At 32.5% G+C, this 22254-nt stretch overlaps 1 protein-coding gene across 1 annotated transcript; it reads right to left on the bottom strand.

The window, feature by feature from the left end:
• Positions 1 to 4920: 4920 nt before the first annotated feature.
• SLITRK6 (SLIT and NTRK like family member 6) lies at positions 4921 to 11406 on the bottom strand. The gene is made up of 2 exons (XM_057706984.1): positions 10993 to 11406; positions 4921 to 8652 (listed from the first exon to the last, which is right to left on the bottom strand). Exon 2 carries the CDS (start codon positions 8627 to 8629, stop codon positions 6092 to 6094), a length of 2538 nt encoding a protein of 845 aa, XP_057562967.1. The 5' UTR covers positions 8630 to 8652; positions 10993 to 11406; the 3' UTR covers positions 4921 to 6091.
• Between the last annotated feature and the right edge of the window lie 10848 nt (positions 11407 to 22254).

Raw genomic sequence — 22254 nt, 5'->3', positions numbered from 1 at the left:
TTCTAATAAACATGACAGAAATTAAATTCTTTAAAAATTGTGGTTTAAAAATATAAGAATATTGATAAATAATAATTCTGAATTAAAAAAAATAAATGCATAATGAGTTTCTGTCTGCCACATGTGCGTGTTGTCCAATTAACTCATTCAGCATTTTCCTAGCTGTATCTAAAATGTGCTTTTATATCATTTTGAATAACTTAGAATTATGTAACTCATGTCTAAAGCAACTCAAACGTTTATTTTTTCTTCCATAAATTGTTAAGATTGTCCTACCTAAACACAGAAGAAAAGCATGTGCAAGGGCAAGACAAATATAGTCTGTGATTGTAGATGGCCTGTAAATATTCATTGTCATGATAGGCGGTCTGTTGAAGACCAGCACCCTGAGAATGAAACAAAACAAACAGCAACAACAGGAAAGCATTCCAAGTCTGACCTTCTTACTCTTACTAGTTATGTAATGTAAGGCAAACTCCTCTATTTGTAAAATGAGAAAATTATAATAGATAAATTCTAGAAGTTTATAATGTGCTGATATCTGGGAATTGTGTTTCCTGTATCATAATACAATGTCTTCAAACACATATTTTCTAAGCCAAAACACATAAGAATGCTAGGAATAGGCCCAAAACATATCCCTGAAAGCCTTAATTGATGAAATCATATGTAGCATTTAAATGGATTGTATTCCTCTAGAATCATGACTCCTCTGAATGTTATTGTTCCTTCTCTTATTGTACCATGTATTAACTAACAAGAGTATGTCATGAAAACACAGTAATGGGGATTGATATAGCTTTAGGCTGCTCATAACACCAAATAAAGTTATGGAAATACATTTAACATCCATTCACTAATGATAAATTCATCACTGATAACACCATAAATTTAAAATTCAGCATGTTCAACCTGGCAACAAAATGATTCATTTTGTATATAGCATCTGTTGATGAATTTTATAACATCAAATACAATGACATGACAATTAAACACCTGGAGATTTATACAAGTAACTCAAAATACCTTACTCATTTACAGATAATCAATTTTCTCACTGGTGGAGCCTTAGAGATGTAAGAGGCAATAATCATTTGTGGAAGGTCAGATCTTCTGTGTTCCATATTTCAAATTTCTGAAATAAAATTTCTCTATTTAAAAAAGAGTGCAATTTTAAATAATTTTAATTGGAAATACATGAATGGTCATGTGTTTGTGTGTGCAACTTGTTGTTTTGAATTGTTTGCATTCTTTATTCACTAATGTGTTGAAAGACATTCACTAATAGAAGAGTATTTGTCTGTGTTTATACTTTCAAAGCAGCTAGAAGAGGATTCTACATCTGGCTGTCTCCTTCATGTTCCATATATGTAAGAATAGATGTGTGTATAATAAATATGAGCTCAGCTTTAAAAAACTAGAAGGGTTCTAGAAAACAGATAATGGAGTTTATTTCCATATTAGATAGACATTTGTTAAAGATTATAATTTTAATAATATAATCATCTTATCATAATTCAGTGATAAACAGCTATTATGTCCTATAGTTTATTTATTATAGTTATAAGTCTCATGGAATATTTGGACAAATGTCTATGTTTCAGGATGTCTGGAAGTGAAAAGACACAAAGAAACATTGTATTTTTAATCACATGTCTACTCCTCATCAAAGAGATGATTCTTGACCTGGCTGCCTGGATATAGGACCACTCCTTTTTGTAATTGTCTCCTTTCCTATCATAAAAGATTGTCCTTGTATGAGAGCCCATCTTCTCAAGAAGAAAACTGCAGCCATTCATGCTTGAACCATTACAGTGTTTAGGGAAAACAAATACAAAAGAAACCTGAAATTCATTGTAAAACCATTTCCCAATTACTAGGAGATAGAAACTTCTCTTCCTAAATAGTCAGCATTTTCTGCACATGGATATCTATTTTCATATAGAGAACAACCTCCTCCAAAGATGATTATGTATAATGTCTTACATATGAGAAATATTGTGCTCTTCCCTTAGATACATATTTGTTTGTATTGAAAAATAAAGATTATTGCCCAACAATTCTGTAATTTATTAGTGTTCTTCTTCTTTTAAAAGTACCTTTCATTATACCTCTATCAGTTATCATAGAATAATAAGTAATACAAATAAATTACATGTATATTGAAACTATCCATATACCTATCATTATCTATTTCATCTTTCTTAGTTCTCCAAAAGCATATATATAGTCGTATATATGGATATATATATAAATATGTATGTATTGCCAAAAAGTTTGTTTGGGTTTTTCTTTTTTTTTGTATAAATTTATTTATTGGCTGCATTGGGTCTTTGTTGCTGCACATGGGCTTTCTCTAGCTGCCGCAAGTGGGGACTACTCTTCATTGTGGTGCATGGGCTCCTCTTTGCGATGGCTTCTCTTGTTGCAGAGAATGGGCTCCAGGCACGTGGGCTTCCATAGTTGCAGCACATGCACTCAAAAGTTGTGGCTCACGGGCTCTAGAAAGCAGGCTCAGTAGTTGTGGCACGTGGACTTAGTTGCTTCCCAGCATATGGCATATTCCTCAGGCAGGGATCGAACCCATGTCCCCTTCAATGGCAGGCAGGTTTTTAACCACTGTGCCAGCTAGGAAGTCCCTGTTTGGGTTTTTCTGTAACATCTTATGGAAAAAAAACTGAATGAACTTTTTGGCCAACCCAATATATGTAAAGATATAAACCAGTATACTAAAAGTCTGCATTTTAATGACAAGGGGATAGTCATATTACTTTTTTCAATCCTGGATTAAAACTTAAGGCTTTTAAAGTAATTGGATTGAAGCATCAAGGCAGCTAAGATGATACTAATACTTCCATTTACTTACTATTAGAGCAGCAAGGAAACAATTCCCTCTGTGGTATGAGATTGATTCAAGATGGAGAATCAACATTATTGATATAATCCTTTTTTATATAAATTTTAAAATTATCATCATGGTATGCAGATCAATGGATGATATTGGAAGAACACTCATAAATTTTCAGTAAGTATCTTCATGGTAATTTAGTGAAAATAATTTGTTAAATACAGATTAATACGATTTGTGTCTAACAGATTGAGAAAATTGAAAAGTTTTGATCCATATGATTATACACTACTATCACCATACTACAAACATTCAAGATTCAGACATGAATCAGAACTTGCCCTGATATGCAGTGAACAAAATATAACTTCTGTTTAAATTAAAACAACAACAACAATAACAAAAACTCAGATAATGAAAAGCCTAATTTTTTTTAGAATGCCCAAGTAACAATGTAAATAAGGCTGAGGATACTGAATTTGGATTTGGGACTCTTAATCTAACAATTAGTTGCAGAAAGAGACCACCTTGGCCTCGTAAGTAAATAATCAAACAGGGAATATAATAAAAATTATTCCATAGTGGGAGGGAGAAGACATAGGAAATACAGATAAAATAACCAAAGTTCTGAGTGATTATCACAGATCATAAGACTCGTTGAGAGTTAAAGACCATCACTAGAGTTCCCAACTCTCAACTACTTTGTAGTAGGGAAACAAATTACATAAGAAAGATTCCATCATGAATTAAACAGTTAAGACTCTAAAATCTCTTATTCTTTGGAAACCATAATTATTTCTACACCATTGTAAGTAATATCCAAACTCCCATAGGGTTTTAGTGTTGGAATTATACCTAATTTGGAGGATATATTTACATGACTCCATAAACAACTTTGTTCTGTCTTTGATTTTAAGTTGAAGAATGAATATTATTTCTTTAGGCAATTAACAATGAAGAAAGATTTTAAAAAGCATATTTCTCTCACTCAAAAGAGAAGCATGTTTCTGAGGACATGTCTCTATCTGCACTCACGGATCCATTCCAAAGATCCTGCAGGCACAGTGATTTCTTAAGTCTCTCTAACACCTCTATGCACTTGATTAGAATCAGAAAACATTGTCAGATACTCTACTGAGCAGAAGTGCAATAACATGAATTCTGCTCTTGTTTTGCTCTTTTCTTTAGAATGCAACATTTAAATTTGTGCTTTGGAGGGTTTACTACTCATTATTGTGCTGAGTATTTTTTAGTGGATAAACATATAAAACATTTCATATGCACCCAGATTTCCCTCTAGTAAGTGTTAATTAAAAAAAGAATGTCCATCTTTGTCCTTTCCAACCATTAAAAGTTAATGGAGAAATTTAGGTTTTCAATGAACTCTTTAATATATAATATTTTATTGCTTTATGTTAATGTATGCAATGATTTTTAAAAAACCTAGTGATATATAAGTCACAATAGACTCATAACTGTTCTTCATACCAACCACACAGGCTGCTAATGTTTTTATTAATCAGGAAGTTTTCTCATTCAAAGTCAAAGAAATAATGTATATTTAGCTAATAGTGCAGACAGTTGAGTGTTAAAGACCAACACATTTAATAGACCATTCATGAATCACTAAAATAGTGTAAATTAAAAACATCCTTCCTCACAGGAAATATGTTTCTTCCTAACCTTATGCATGGCTCTAAGTGGTGTTCAGGAAACAGAACAAGATTACCTTGATTAATTCCATTTTGCCTTGTGAAAATCTGCTGTATGATTGAGTCTATAATCAGAAAGAAGAAAATTAAATCCTTTCTATTTGTATTGAGTGGGAAAATGATTTGCCAGAAAGGGAAAACCACTGGTCAGACTTAAAGTTTGGCTCCATGTCAATCACATTGCAACACTGAATGGCCTCTTTGCACAGGGTGAAGAAAATGCTTCCGTGTGGATGACAACAAACAGAAACCTTGTTTTGCATGTTTGTGCCATGTGCCTGCATGCATGTGCCTGAGTTAATCCTGACTTGACTGAATGACAGATCCCACGAATTGAAGAAAGCACATTTTAAAAAGAGGGTTTTCATTTTAGTTTTATTGGAGTGAGCAGTATTTTTAATTTTCTTGAAAGGCACCCAAGAATAATTACTTTTGTGAACCAAAAATATACAAAACTGTACAGAATAAATAGTTCATAAAAATCTAGCTATACTTTCTTGTAAAATAAAGCTACATTGTCCCATTCTTGAGGCAACTTAAACCATTTACCCTTAGACGTGCCTTTTGCTACTAATTTATGGCAACTACCAGTATACGTCAATAAAAATAAAATAGTTTTCCTATTTGTTTTACACCAGTGATTTCTTATCTGCCACAAGAAACATATTTCTATCATGGTATTCAAATTTACAAAGGATTAATGCTATGAAAGAAACCAAACTTAATAGATGCACTAATCATATTTACAGTTGAATATCAGTAGCATTTTGAAAATATCCTAAGAATAAGAATTCAGCTTTGAGCACAAATGACATACCTCAATTCACAGCAGCATTAACAAGAGGATTGTCCACACAAAATGTGCAGAAAAACCAAAAAGTTTTCTTATTCGTTCCACCTGAACCATTAATAGTTTTTATTTTTAAATTCAGAAAGCATAGCAGTGGCATTTTTTAATTCTCAAAGGTTCAAAGTTTTGAGCCACTCATAGCCTATATAATTCAACCTTCCATTTTTTACTCTTTGTAATTTTAAAGTTCCAGTTCTGTTTGCCTTTATTGCAAGAAAACTAGGTGTATCTAACAATTTACATTTTTGTAGTACATATACTGGTTTTATAAACAATATATTTCTTACATAGTATAACTACATATACAGTTACACTTTTTAAATGATGAAATCCAATTCTATTTAATCCATGGGTAATATAATTCAAGAAAATAAGGGTTTCTCAAATATTGAACCCTTTTAGATGTGCAAGAGGACTTCTATGAAACACTTTATGTATATGGGGAAATATTACTATAATCCTTGAATGATTTACATACAAGGATTTATTTTATTGGGGATAGATAAAATTGCCTGAAGACAAGGCAATGGCTTCTCCCAGTGATCCCTGAGTTTCTTTTTCTTCTTTTTTTCCCATAGGATTACTGCTGTGCTTAAGTTCTCATTGATGACACACTCATATAAGGCACTTATTTACAAAGTCTGGACTTAAGACAGAATCACAGCATTTCTAAAAAAGCCCTCAAACTCTCTCTGTTTGCTGCTCCAGGACTTCTAAGTAGTCAGGTTCAGCATGTAAATTAGCTTTCAGCTCAAAATACTCATTTTTAGTCTGTTCCATTAATACCTTCCTGGGCCTTGAGTACATTATTGTCTCCATCAACTTTAACTCTTCATGGGCTCCTGGATAATGTACCTCCATATCAGGCTGAAGTTGAGCAATGTTTTTCCTTAGGTATTCTGTGATTCCCAGTTGCTGAAGTTCTCTTTCTTTCTCTAAAATATTCCTATATAACGAACTGGCATCCTGGAAGGATAAAAATTCAGTGGATTGATCTGTGGTTTTGTACTTCATACTTGACCCTGTGAGTGGGGAATGATTTTCTCTTTCTAAAAGACTTCTTTGGAGATGTTTTGCATCACTTCCCTCTTTCTCATTCTTTTCTTCTTCTTCTTCCAGATGCTTTGGGCCAAAGGATGGGCTTCTATAGACATGAACCATGGGGCTCACCATGTGCTGCTCATAGAGTGATGCTGTGGGTCTTTCAGTAGTGTGGTGAGTTGTTTTATGGCCGTACATGCTATACTGGAGATGCACAGGACTGTTGTCTCTCATCTGCTCATCTGCTTGTTTCTTTTTGTATCTTCTTCTACGGTGGAGAACAAGAACCACTATCCCTGCAGCACAGAACACAATAGTTATGAATACAATCAGCAGTCCTAGTATTAAAACAGATAGTGGTACAGCATCGGTAAGTGATTTAAAAATAGTGTCCACTGTAGTTGTGGCTGTGGGAGTATTGACAATTATGTAACTAGTCTGAGTTGGCAGGGATGGGTTATTGACCAAACCTGGGCAAAGAAGTTCACTATTGAGTGCTTTCAATTCCTTTTTGTCTAGATGCTCTGGAGAGGTGCAGAGTATTTCATCCGTCACTGTGTTTTTACTTAATTTTTGTATCCATTGCTGCAATCCAACCAGGTCACAGGAACAATCCCAGGGGTTGTCCTCAAGGTCAATCTGAGTCAGTAAATCAAGGTCATCCAAGATATTACTTACAGGCAGATGAGTAAATTGGTTTGTTTTAAGGTTTATCCTAGTGAGAGGAACCCCTGAAAAAATATGTGGTGGTAAAACTTGTAGGAGGTTGTTGTTTAAATAGAGGACTTTAAGTTTAGGCATTGGGTTGAAGGTTCCAGGTAATATTTCTTTAATACCATTGTATTCAAGATATAAGTACTCAAGACTGTGGAGACCAAGGAACATACCTCCACTCAATTTGGTCAGATGGTTACCATTCAGATAGAGCTTTTGTAATCTTGTTAAATTCATAAATGATCCTTCTTCAAGAATCTCAATACGATTGTTTCCCAAGTGAAGCATTTCCAAAGTGAAGTATTCCACTAGATCAGACTTCATTAAGGTATGAATAATATTCCCGGCAAGAATAAGCTTTCTAGGATTTTGTGGAGGAGGTTTTAGATCTGATAAGCTTTCAATATTACGCTCTTGACAATGTATTAGAAGTCCTGATGGGGAGAGTACTTTGCAGTTACAAGGAATAGGACAGTAGAGTCCTGGAAGTTGAGTGGATGGCTTTGTAATATAAGGTATTAAACCTGGTGCTTTGGTGGGTGGTTTTAAAAGAGACGTGGTCTTGGTTGACATGCGACTATCACTTATTGAAGATGTTACTGTCAGATGTAATGATCCTGAAGGATCCTCATGTTCTTCGTACACTGGTGGAGTGGGACAAATTGATTCCTTTTTCAGCCGGCTTAGTATGCTTCCTTTGAAAAATGGAGGGCTGTTGCACACAACATCACCAATTACAGACTGTGGGGGCATGTTTTCCAACCAAAGTTTTAGTTGTAATAAGTCACAATTGCAGGCCCATTTATTGTCTTCCAACTGGAGATCCAATATCCGGCCAATGTGTTCTAAAAAACCAACATAAGGCAATGTTTGCAACTGATTTCCACGAAGATCTAGATGGGTTAAAGGAACAAATCGAAATATATTTGGAGGAAGACTCTCAATAGCATTGTCATTTAAAATTAACACTTTAAGTCTGTTGAGCTTGCTAAAGGCACTTGGTTCAATCACTGTAATAAAATTGTTATCTGCTTGTAGGAATTCCAGGTTTTCCAGTCCGTGGAAGGTATCCTCTTTAAGAATTTCTAAAGAATTGTGATTGATATGAAGTTGCTTAAGAAGGCCAAGGCCATTAAATGCACCAGTCTCAATATCTGCAATATTGTTAAATCCAAGGTGTATTGAAATAGCACTGGTAAGCCCAGAAAAGTCATTTGTGTGAAGCATTGTCAAGCCATTATTTAATAAACTTAGGTGGAAAGGTCGTGATGGTGGCACACTTATTTGGGATAACTTCTTGATACCTTTCTCTTCACAATTTATTAGCATCATGCTGTCTTTTTCCTCACAATTGCAAAGAGAGTCACAAGAACCTCTGGCTGAGGCAGAGGACATTGGTGATTGGGACTGTGAAGATATACAGGCAAGGAGAGATGAATACAAAAGATGAATCCAAAGCTTCATGTTGTCATGTGATGGGTCTGATTCTGTAAAATAAAATGCAATAGCAATGGGCTTTAGTGGCCAGCAGCAAGGAAGACATGAATCTGACATTTTCAAAATGATAGGTTTTCCTCTAAAAGGCAAAATATTGATTATTTTGAATATATAAATGCATTGCTGAGTCCACAGTTTATTTTATTTTTTACAAATATTATGACCAGCAGGTTTATTTTACTTTTAACTTGCACTGGGATAAAAATTTAAAATTTAGGTCAAGGAGAATTTAAAATACTGTATCAATTTGCATTCACATCTACCAAATAATCTGCATTTTAATAGATGTGAGGGGTGCTGGCTAAATGGACCATTGATACTTTTTATATGATCAGAGTTATGTATTTGAGAAGACCATGATTTTTTTTATTTTTTTAGCTCTAACTAGACAAATCTAAGGCTGAAAGATTACAGTAAAAGACAAATATGTAGGTATTAGCCAGAAGCAGAGAGACCTATAGGGAATTCAAAAATGAGAGTTAGGGAGAATGTATGTATGTATTCGTTATGTATTTCCTTTAGTTTTATTTTTGAACTGGATATACAATATAACATCTAATAACTCTGTCTGTGTTTAACCTGTTTTGATTTGGGCTGAAGATACTTATTAATTCCATTACTTGCTTAAAAACCTTAAGAAAAAATATGTCTCTATGTAGTAAAGTTGAACTTTATAAAAGAATTTTAACTATGTTGTCTGGAGCAGTTTGTATAAGCCTAGTAATATCAGATATATATGGTTAAAGTTGTCCATTCAGATTTCACTTGAGTCACACTTTATATTGAATTTCTAGAGGTGGAAGATTCACTGTTACTTTTAAATTCTACTATGGATAAGTTTAGTGTTATAAAAACTAAAGAAGAGAAATTAATCTTTAACACATCTTTCTGGCTATTATAAAAGAGCATACAATGCCTCATATAAACTTCTAGCTAATGACTTCCTAATGAGGTCTTGAACCAGGCTTTAGGGCACTGAATATGTCATTACATAATTAAGCAGTTGATCTCCTTTATTATAAGGCTTAACATTGTAAAGAATGACTCTGAGGCAAACTTCATGATAGTAAAATAACTGAGAGTATCTCTAATTTGGCCAATAAAAAGTGATAGTTCAGGATAACAACATCAAGTATTCCAGCTCTTTAAAAATTTAATACATGCATCTGAAATAGCATTTTTTTTTAAAATTCTAACTCTAAAATGGTGTGGTAAATACTAGGAACTCTAATGGTATCTAATTTCATTCCCTTCTTTTAAAAGTGTACTTTAAATTTATACAGACTAAATTGAAAGGTAAACAAACACCACATGTTATAACTATTTAACTTTTGGAAATGCTTTCCTTTTTCTGGATGGAATGTGAACAGCAACTTTGAATCTAATTAAAATTCACCATTAGATAATACATCCCAGAACCCAATCATTAATCCTGAAAATAAACTTTCATTCCATGAAAATACACTGTCTTATTGAAAACATGTATAGTATGAAGTTTCTGAAAGGTAAAAGGCAACCAAAGACAGGAAACAACACAGTGCTTTTCTATATAAAGGGGAAGTTAGCAGATTGAATGCTTCCATAGGGAGATAGTCTGATTTTAAACAGCTCCGAGGACTGTGCTTAGAATCAAGCAGCTTGAAGTTGAAGCCTTCAACTTGTGGATTAGCTTCCACAAACACTGAAACTACTTCTCCACAGATTACCAAGAAAGAATACGATTCATTTTACCAGGCACAGCATCTTAAGAAAATTGTAAATAACTTCCAGATGAGACTCTCTCCTCTCGTTATTTTTTTTCTTATATGCATTTTACACTCTTCAAAGTGTCCTAGGGAAGAGTTTCTAATCTTTTCAGAAATACCCACAAATGTGAAAAGTGGTCCTATATTGACAATATCTGATACAGTGTTAAAGAGGTCAAAAAAATCTCCATTTACATATTTTCAAGTAAGGAAAAAATAAAAATGGTATACAAAATACAAAGAATCTTTTCATATTCTGCTTGTATTTCAAATACAAGAATGGTGTTTGGAAGTAATCTTTCCTTCAGAAAGCACACATAATTTAGTTTCCAATAACAAATTGCATGCTGTAAAAGAAATAGTGGCATATTATTTTACTTGTTCTCTACAGCCAGCTGTTGGACTAAACGTCTGCTGCTCACAGAAAACAGGCATCTGCTACAGCATTAGTTGTGTCAATGAGCGAGAATGAAACTGGATATCCTTTAAGGCAAAGTTATTTTTTTAAAGAGGCAAACATAAACTCAGTCACTTGAGAATAATGCAAAAATAGGTATAAGGAAAGCCTGGAAACATTCATCTTACCTGTAAAGCAGAGACTTCCTGACGTTATCTGTAATGCACAGCTGGAAGAGATGTTCAAAGTCAATTCAGTTTCTTTATTAAAAAAGAAAACACCAACTGCCACGTACTTTCTTCTCAAATGTCACTTTTTGGCAAGTCCCATTGCTTTATAAAGCTAAAACCTCTGGTCAAAGACAAAATGCTGAGCATTTCATTGAAAATATTTCAAGGAGAGTGCACAGTAGATCATCCTGAAGCAGTTGTCCTTTTATTCCCCAATTAAAATTCACGGCATACTTCACAGCTATGCTGACTTTTTTTGCATATAGTTAACCATTTGCAAGCTGCTAAATGCAGTAGATAAACAAGATGTTTAACAGAGCTGGGATTGATAACTCTTGCTTTCTTAGGCTGTAGATCCAAGCTGCAGCAATGTTCTCTTTCCTCCCTTTCTAGTCTTTCTTGTTAGCTCAGTTTGTTATTAGTCAGATTGCCAAGGGCTGAGAGGTAGGCGTAAATAAAGAGACTTCTTGGCTTTTGACTCAGCCTTTAAGCCCTTCCCCATCAGAGCGCTTTAATCTGCCAGTGTCATTTAACACAAGAGACAGCTCCACCTTGGGACTCAACTCCTCCTCCTGCAAATGGTCCTTCCTCTCCCTTTAAATACCAAATATAGTGCATGTGAATTTTGATGCAAATAATTACATGTTGCTTTAAATGTTTAATAACATTTTGTGTTATACAGTAGGCTAAGTAATACACTATATTAAATTCTCATCTAGCACAGTACTATACTGTTTGTACATGTGCAGAAAAACTGCAAGCATGCTACCTATAGAATAGTTGCTTTGCTTTTATTTTTTTAACTGGTATTTAAGGTTGAAATTGTGCACTAATTACATCTTAAAATGTTAACATGTACTGCTTTCCTGAAACATTTATATTTTGCTATTCACCATTTGAAAAACAAATTTTAAAGCCTCATGTCTGAGACTCTAAGTTTTATACTTCATTATTTTTTTCCCTACAGCTAACGTTCAATAATGAGACTAGAAATGAGGTTCTTTTTTCAGGTAAGATAGTATTTATTTGGAATGGAAATATGATTATTTACAAATATATTCAAGAATCTCCATTACAAATGGTTGTCTTTAGTTGAAAACAGCTTATTACTCTCAAAATATGAAATTATGTCTTTCCAGATAAAATGAAACAAGTTAAATAAATATGTAGAAATTACAATAACCTGATTTTTGTGGTACTAACTTTGGGAACATTTCTTTTTCCTCCTACAAAGATTATATTTAAAAAGTTACTTGTTTCTTCAACTCCTAAAAGTTTCTGAGTCATCACCAATAAAACTCTCAACTGTCAGATTCTTTATTTCTCCAAATACCAGTGTTTTAAAACTCATTCCTCTTTACCTACATTCCAAGGACCTGAACTTTTTCACAGCCAAAATGAATACACTAGATGCTATCATTTATTCATTTTGAAACAGTCTATATTTAGAAACAGTCTTGCCTATAGGTTCTAGAGGTTAACTATATTATATTAGGTCTCATTTCAGAAAAAGCTATTTTTAAAAAAAGAGGTTTTATGCAGTTTATGTCATTGACACAGGAAGATAGATTAGATTATTATTTAATGATTGTCTGCAGTTATGCACTCAAATTGACAAAGTTTTCATATCCTTAGAATAGAACAGTTGTTTTAAAAGCTAAGGATTTTGAGGCAATTTCTAATATTCTCACTTTCCTTTGTTTTACACTTTCTCACTCACTAAGTTCCTCATTTATTTTAATAGCACTGTGTGCTTTAAGATAGAATAGAGATTATAATACAGATGAGGGTGTGGAGAAGGAGAATAAAGATAAAGAATAAGATCATAAAGAGAATAAGAGAGAATAGAGGAAATTAATTACTTTTAGTTACAATCTGCTGCTGGCTGAGAGCATTCATTTAGGTTTTGGAGGCAAAATCACAGGAGAAATGCTCTGGAAGTATAGTCTGTGGTGGAAACATTATTCAAATAGCCATATGGGACAAATGGAACTGAATTCCTTGTAAATTGATCTATCTCCTCCAGCTTGAGTATGTGTTGATTTTATTCATAATATATACCTAGCATATATTAGATGTTATTTATCTTGAATCCTTTTCCTGTATATAAAGTTATCTTTTTCATGCCTAAATTACTGGTTAATTACACAATAGTCAAGGAGAAAAGGAATGACTAACAAGCCTTTGAAAAAATTCTCTTACAATTTTCATTAAGTTTTGGGTGGGAACATAAAGAAAGGTTAGGTAAAGAATTATTGTTTGAGATGTATTCTGTGACTTTTAACTTAATTCAAAGGAGGAATATTGACAATGAATCACTCAACATTACCTCAAACTTAATACTAAAGTACATAACAGCACATTCAAAATGATTATAGTGAAATCCACCAATCTCTATGCTTTGTTAAATATAATTCCTCAGTTGTTTTACTAAGTGAATAATGCAGCCATTCTTTCCAAAATGTTCATGGCAGAATGTGTTAGTTATTGTTGGGCAACATTTATGTTAGCAACATTTTTAATTTCCAGTGATTACATGAAAAAGTACTTTCCCAGTGTCACTTGCTCCAAGTTTTAATAATGAATATCTTAAGTGATCATAATAAACAGTTTTATTAATCTTTCCACATAATTCACCCCTAGTGACTTCATATTGGAAAATACTAAAAAGTAATCATTTTTAATCATATCTCCTAAGTTATGCTTTTTAGAATGTGCATCTTAAAGAGCAAATGTGAAAGTATTTTAGTCACGTTGAAGAGTACCAAGCAATCAGAAGAAATAAACCTATGTGTTAGTCACCTTAGAGCCATAGCAGAGTACTTTCAATATCAGGACTTAAGAGAAGGCCTCTCCTTCTCTGCTTACAGAGATAGCAGAAGGGAATCATCTTACAAATCCAATGTGACAAAGACCGGATGGAAGAATATTTTATGAAATTTGTCGGACCAAGTTTGGAGAGAGACGTCTTGGCACCATGTGTGGTGTAGACTGAGAAGTACTGAAATTCTCTGAAGGTAGAATGTATAAAACTTGGTGACTGGGGATGATAACACTACAGATAATCTTTTAATGTTCTTGGTGATTTCATTCTTTTAAGAAGTAATTTAAACTTTGAAGAAAGATTTTAAAGAAATGTCTAAATAAATATCACTTTTTAAGCAAATACTTATATCATTGTTGTAAAAGAAAAATACAACACACATGCTTGAGAAACAGTATTGTGGGCTCTGTCTGCTCTGTACTCTCAGGGAATTATGGTGAAATTCATGATAATGCTATTAAAGATTGACTATTACAACTATTCAAACAGAAGCCCAAAACTCTTTACTATAATTACTTACTTTTTTGGTTCTCTTAGACTCAGAATATAATCATTGTGGATACCTTCACTTCTGACAATAACTTGCAATTTAACTAAAGGAATATGACCTTTGTATGAGGAAGAATAGAAGTTTTTCTTATCTTTTAGCAATAACATCTTCGTACATGAGGACATTTGCACATATTCTTCAGGAAAAATGTCATCTCAGTGAAAAGTCTATGCATCTTAGAAAAAATGCGTATGTTTGATATAGTTTATAAAGTGACACATGAATGGGTGTTTAGGAAATTTGCCTTTTGCATTGAACCTTTAATAAAAAGGTTAATTTTTTACTTAAATCTTAAGTTTTCTTCATGCTTAATTTGATCTAAGAGAAAAGGTGTAAATCTGATAATGGAATTGCCTTATTCTAAGAGAGGTCTTACAATAAAACTTTTTTGATTTGAAATCTGTTGACACAGAGGAACTCTTTGACACCATTGCTTAACCTGGCAAAACTGAAAACAAAACAAAAGCTTTCTTCGGGAAGCTTGGACCGTAAGTTGTCTTCATATTAAAAAAAAAGAAAATCCGCTACTTCAAGTGGATGACTAAGAAGACATTTTTCTAAAACAAAAACAAAACAAAACAAAACAAAACAAAACAAAACAAAACAAAAAAAACTAAAAAATGTTGGCTGATGTTTCCAAGATGAATAATGAGCAGTGTCAAGAGAACAGGTCCGTGGAATAATGACAGACTGTAGATTACATTGAGTGTAAAGACTCATTGAGGGAAGGATAGTATTTACTTCATATTTTTTTCCAAGAGTTGCACATAGAAGACAGTCAAATAAGTAGTTATTCAAGTTCAATAGTTTCTTTGCATGTTCTCACTATCATGTAATCTTAGGATATTTACTTACTTTTTCTCAGGAACATATACAGATTCATTTTTAAAAATTTTTTCCATATAACAAAACCTAATGCTAAATATCAAAGCTGAAAATTAAAAATTAAAAAATCAATCCCCATGGATCTTTCCAAAGGTTGTCACTTGGCAGCTATTATAACAGGATCTCTGTGACTAAATTACTTTTTTTCAGATGATTAACAATAATGGTAGGTAAATACCATTGAATCAAATATGCATGATAGGCTTCGTGGACCACCTAGAGGGGATTTTTAATTCCTGGGTGTTTTCCTATGGCAATCACAATTGAGACCACACTGTTTCTCCCTATCACATATTGCTGTGTCACAGAAGGATGCAAACTTACTTTAATAGTTTTAATCATGTAATTGTGATATTCAATATTCAACTATTTTTATAAAATATGAGCTTCATTTAGTTCAACATATTATTTCAATAAGATAAAACTGTAAATATCTTGACCTTGAATATATGTGTATATATATATAATATATATATATAAATCAATCTTTGTTACAATTGGATCTATGTTTTGTAAAGAAAGAAAATAATTGTCAAGGTACACATGTTTGTTGAGAAATATAAGTGCATAGTTCAACAGATGACTCAGTATTTTTTAATTTTGCATTTTTAATTTGGTAAAAGTAGAGTTAATATAAAAAGACATTTACTGAACTATTAATGTCATCACTGGCATATTAATATCAACCAAGAAACTGAATGAATATCAGTGACAGATTCCACTGAATATTGTTGACCTTTTTTGTTAACAGAAATCTTGCGAAAAAACTCCAAAACAATATAAGAAATATTACATTTCAGTATATAATATTTTTCAAAGTGTTACATAACTTAGAGAATAAACTTTTGAGTTGTAAATAATTCACTCAGATACCCAGGGAAATACAGTTCTTCAGAATCAATCTATAATCAACATCCAAAAAATACATTTATGACTTACCTACACACCTACATGAAGATAAATATGGATTTTTTTGTTAATATAATTATCTTTTGATACTTTTACTGTATATATTTTACCTATATTAATATCCAATATATCTTCTGCAATAATTTCAGGCTTTCTTATGACATATTTTGAAGGTATATATATCCCACATAACATTACTACATATATTGTATGTTCAAGAAAAAGTAAGTGCAGTATTATTTATAATTTTCATGTTTCCCTATATTAAAATAGGATGTAAGTTATGATATATGATAAACAACAAATACCACAAAATATTAATACTAATAAATTCTAACAAAATTAAGAACTAATAAACAGACAACCATAATAAGTTATACTTGTTTAAATTGACGGACATCCATTGTTGTGTTTTTGGAAGGGGAAGGACAGAGGGAAGAATCAAGTTAGTTTTTTAATCTATAATAATCAGATTTTCTGGGGAAATACAAAATCAAATCTAACCCTCATAAAACACTCATTTGAACTAAGAAGGACTTTCAGTTCCTTTAGCCTCAACTAGTATTAAATTTGAAGTCACATGACTACAGTAAAACAAATACTTCTTGAAATATTTTGTAGCCTTTTTTTGGCTAATTATAATCAGAGAGGCATTTCTAAAAAAGTAGTTTTATTTGTAACTGCAAGCTACTAATTCTTAGGAAATACTAATTTTTAGAAATTTCACAGCTTTAAACAATTATTTTGCCTTAAAATAATTTTAAAAACACAGATTATCTAGCTTAAGAACCAAAGCAATTCAAAATAGCACTTACCTGCTTTTCCTTTCTATACATAGAAACACATGCTTTCAACAAAACATTACAAATCTTCAAAACTAGGAAATCTTCTATTTGGAGGGGAGGGCATGGAGAAAAAAATGAAAATAAGGATTTTCAATCTAAAACTGACCTTGAACATTTGTATGATATTGATAAGAATGAAGAGAATCATTCCTAACTCCCTTGGTTTAAAGCTTTTTTTTTCTCTTTCAGCACCCTCTAGTGGATATTTAAAGAAATCTTAACAACTGAAAAAATTGTCAAGCTTGCTAACTTGTTGAAATTTTACTCTATAAACTTGTAGTTTTTTTTAACCTTAGTTGTTTAATATTATCAATAATAAGTAACATTTTATATAACTGTGAGCACACCCCATGTTTGTAACTTCTGTGATCACCTTATACATAGTAAAATAGTTTTATTCTTAGAATAAAGCTCTTCCACAATTACTATTACAGTGGGAAATTGAAGCAGGAATGTAATATATACAGTGTTACAGGACTGGTAAGGGCAAAATCTAGATTTTAACCTATCCCGTTCACTATGGCTTCAGAATTTTTTTATTCAGCAGATAACATTGCCACCCAGGACAAATACTTTAATAAGTGGACATAATTTATAATAAGATCAGCTGTTAGTCCTCTACATAAAAGGAACAAATTTAAAAAGAATGCTTTTGTTTGTCCTTTTGAATAAAAATTTTTTTTCTAAAATGTATTTCATTCAATGTGTAAACTTTACTGATAACTGTGGGCAAATTTTTGCATCAGTTGAAAACATAAAGATGAATTATTTATACTTATACATGCATATATATATATATATATATATACACACATGGTTAGTACATATTTAGATGTACCTGAAAGACTGTATAAGAGTGATGAGATATGTGTATAAATAGCAGTTTCCACATCATACTACAGTATGCTAACCATCTATATTTTCTTATCCTTCTGTCTGTAAGTCAAAGAGAACTAAAATGGGTTATAAAGACTGGCATCAAAAGGAAATCAGTTTATATCAAGTCAACTCTTCTTACTCTAGGTATGCCTACAGGAAGAGCTTCTTGTGCACTATGCAATCAGAAGGCTTTTGGATCAGATTCATGGTGCACATTCTACATCTCAGGAGCTCTGTATTCTCCCTGAGCTAAAGTGCACCCCACATATTTCATAAGATTCCCCAAGCAAACATGTAATCTTCCCTTTAAAATATTCATCTCTCCCTCCATCCCCACCAACCTCACCCCAGACCATAATAGAAACAGGTGTATCTTAGTAATTGATGATGTCAACGGGCATCCACCAGACCCGTGGATATTCGGAAGAACAAATGCACGCAAGAGTGAGATTTGAGGGAACAAGTTCACCAGGTACAAGGCATTGAGGTGTTATATGTCTGTTTCTGATCACCTAGTTCTTACTTCTCACAACAAACATAGTAATTAACTTGATACTACTTCTCATCCTCCTAAGGATTTAATTTTGCTGTTCTGTTCTTTGTTAAAGTCCTAAGATATTAAAATCAATATTTTTCTTGATAGCTCAGGGTCATGATTGTGAATATCAGCCATTTTACTCTGCCCTGAAATGGTAAATAAACAGCCTGAATTCCTCACTTCTAATTATGTCATTATTCTTTCACTAAATGACCTTAAACCACAGTCATTCCTTGCCCACACTATCAACTTTTACTCTGACTGTTCTCAGGGAACCCATTTCTATCACCTCCCTTTAAAACAAATAAACAAGGATTTTAAATGTATGTACAACTTGAGAAAATAAGTTTATGATGATATAACATGTGTAACTTCATTTAAAATGTGATATTTAGCTTAATATTGTATTGAGGTCATTTTTAAAATTTTGAATTTTAATTCAAGAAATTTATTGAATTTCTTACCTCTTCTAGAAAGGTAAAGCAGTTTTACAGCTGAGGAACTTATGAAGATTTATGGAATAAACAAAAAATATTATCACAACACTAATATAAAATCAAAATACTTATAACTTTGATAAATGTTTGATAATATATATAGCAAAAATTTGAACCTCACAATCTTAAAATTCATAAAAGAACTGATTTAAATGTGAAAAATTTGTAGTGATTACTTAGCTCACAATAATATTTTAGATGAAGAAGTTAAAATTCAGGAAAAGTATGAAAAGAATTGTAGAAAATTATCTTACAGTTTAGTAAAAGAGTTAGGTCTGGCAGGACCTTTGATTTCAGGGTTTATTATTTTTTTTTTGTTTTTGTTGCACAAAACAAAAATGTACAGAACTTTTTTACAAACCATAAAATAAGCAGAAATAGTTCTAACTGGCATACCACAGTACATTATTTTTGAATGTGTATGTATGTATATACACACTCAAGAACATATATGTATATATTCTTAATTACTCCCCAATTCACTACTATGTAAATGGTGGTTAGTTTATTTTTTCTTGGAAATCTGAAGCAGTAGTGCTGCCACAACATTTTTTGTGAACACACTTAAATATTTACAAAGTTTCATAGCTGTTATTCAGAGTGTTTCCTGCTGGTGTTATATTATGGCTGATATTGATAGATTTATTTTTGCAGGTTGGTATATAAAATAGTACATTGACCTTGAACAACATGTGGGTTTGGGGTGCCAGCCCATGCTATAGAAAATCCAATATAACTTTGCAGTAAACCCTATCTACCTGTGGTTCCACATCCACAAAATCAACCAGTGTCAGATCCTTTAGTACGCTGGTACCTATTTATTGGGAAAAAAAAAAACAAAAAACACATGTAAGTGGACCTGTGTAGTTCAAACCCATGTTGTTCAAGGGCCAACTGTATAAGAATAACTATGTTAAGTGGTATTATTAAATGATAACACAGTTTATCCTCATTAGTCACCAAGTCTGATACTGTATTTTTGAATTCATTTGCCAGATAGTATTTATTTGTAACCCCAACATCAATACTCACTGCACTTTGCTGACTGACATGTACATGCACAAGGGACGTAGAAAATTTGAATTGCCAGTTGTGCACATTCTTAGCTGATGTAAAAGGAGCTGATATTTTGCCTTTTTCTTTGAGTGCTCATACTGTAAATGGGTGCCCCTTTCAGACTATGTTTAGTGCCACATTTTTTACATTTTTGCACTTTTTGTTGTTGATTTTGCTGATTGAAGTGTCCTCCAACACAGTGCTGTTTGCTATTCCTAAACACAAAGAACGTTGTGATGTGCTTATGGAGAAAATACTTAGCAAAGCTTCATTCAGACATGAGTTGTGAGGAGGTTGACAATGAGTTCAATGTTAATGAATCAATAATATATGTTAATGAAGTGTCTTTAAACTAAAACACACAAAAGCATGGTTAGGGATTGATCAATTGTTGAAATAATTGTGACCAGAGGCTGAGAGTTACCTAGCCCCGTATTTCTTTTGGGAGCAATGGTTCAGTATTAACTAATTTAGTATTTGTGGTGACTTTATGAGACAGAACTACTGTGAACTGTGAATCACAAGAATCCATGATATGTTATATTATGAATGTATTGGTTCAATTAAATTTTCATAGAATGTCACAAATGCCATTCATGCACAGTCTTTCTCTTTTTGCATAGCTTGTTTGATAAACGGGAATGGAATATTTAAAAATCTTAGAAAATATGTAGAGAGCTGGAACTAAACTTTAATATAATTGTGGTTTATTTATTAGAAATTTTTAAGAAAAATAAAACATCATGTAATATATAATTGGTTTTATGAGCTATTATTTATTGAGACTGTAAATCATGAACAGGTATAGTCCAGAAGTATCTCTAGAGGCAGCACGGGGGCCGAAGACCTGCTCAGGTGCCTTAGCCAATGGTCTCCAAAAGTTGAGGCAGCTCAGGAGGTATGTGGAACTCTCTCACACTGCCCAGAGCAGCCCAATGTGGGGTATGCTGGAGCAAGTCATGGGGCATTTGGCACTGCTTGAAGCATGTCAGAGACATAGGCTGTTGGGCTTAGACCATGTGGGGAGGACAGGTATTTAGGGCATGTCTCCTGCAACAACTTGCAGTCCAACAGTGGACTCATCTGCCCCTTGGCTGTACCACAAGCCCTCTTGCCAGGAGGCATGATGACCAAATTAACAGGCAATTTGTCATAAGAGTTTGATTTGATTCATTATTTCAAATATTAGTTAAGAAAAGGTCATATTTTTATTAATGAGTATTACATTCTTAACAAATTCTAAAAATTAAAAAAATAGGAAATTATTGGAACATCTAATGGACTTTGATAAGTTAGTGTGTCTAGCTCTGTGATAAAAGACCCTTATGAAGGACAATATTATCACTAATGTCAAAGTCAACAAGAACAGATGTGAATTTCTGTTTGTTCTCGTGGGGTTCCAGCTCACAATCTGAATTTCCAACCGATGAGTTTCCATTCCTGAATGCCTGCTTTGTGACTTTCAAGCCCCAGAATTGGATGCAGAGACAACAACCTTATGGAGACTGCTTAACCAGCTCCCACGATTGTGTAGGATCATTTCCCTTTAACAAACCTATCAGTCTCCATATCTCCTAGAGTTTTCTGGTTGAATCCTGGCTGATAAATGTGATAAGATTGAATGGTCTATAGTTTTTAGTTTTGTTTTTTTTTCTTATGGATTAGACTGGGATATATTTAATTTACTTATGTATTAATTTATGTATTAAACCATTAACCATTAAACCATTACCATTACTGCATGATGATTTACATCACTTAGTAAACAATATCATGTGGATTGGAGTTTATATAGAGGTATATCATCTATATATAATGTTTATTACATTACATATTATTATTTAGGGGTTATATATTAATGTTATTACCATATCAGTTTTTAAATCTTTAAATAGTATATCCAGATAAGTATCATGTAAATATTAATCAATGAATCCAGTTTTTTGTTTAAACTTAATATGTATGAACAAAGTAGAATAACATAGTTTATTTGTATTCATTTAAATACATGTGGATTTTATATGTGTATATTAATACATAAAGAGTAAATAACCATTAATACAGCAGCATAAGGTGATAGTAATTTTAACAGAATACACTAAATGTAAATCCCTAGAATTCTTTTATTGATCTAAATTCTTTTAACTAGAAAGAGTAAAAATATCTAATAAATTTCTAGCAACTATATTTGAAAACACATCTTCCTTTTGCTATAATAAGTTAGTAATGTTTTAATA

This window comes from Hippopotamus amphibius, chromosome 14, assembly GCF_030028045.1.
Source record: "Hippopotamus amphibius kiboko isolate mHipAmp2 chromosome 14, mHipAmp2.hap2, whole genome shotgun sequence".
NCBI lineage: Eukaryota > Metazoa > Chordata > Mammalia > Artiodactyla > Hippopotamidae > Hippopotamus > Hippopotamus amphibius.
The sequence above is the reverse complement of the archived record's forward strand: the minus strand, read 5'-3'. Positions and strand labels throughout refer to the sequence as shown.

Coding starts and splice junctions, on each gene's coding strand:
- SLITRK6 (XM_057706984.1), bottom strand. CDS start 8,629: ATGAAGCTTTGGATTCATCTTTTGTATTCATCTCTCCTTGCCTGTATA.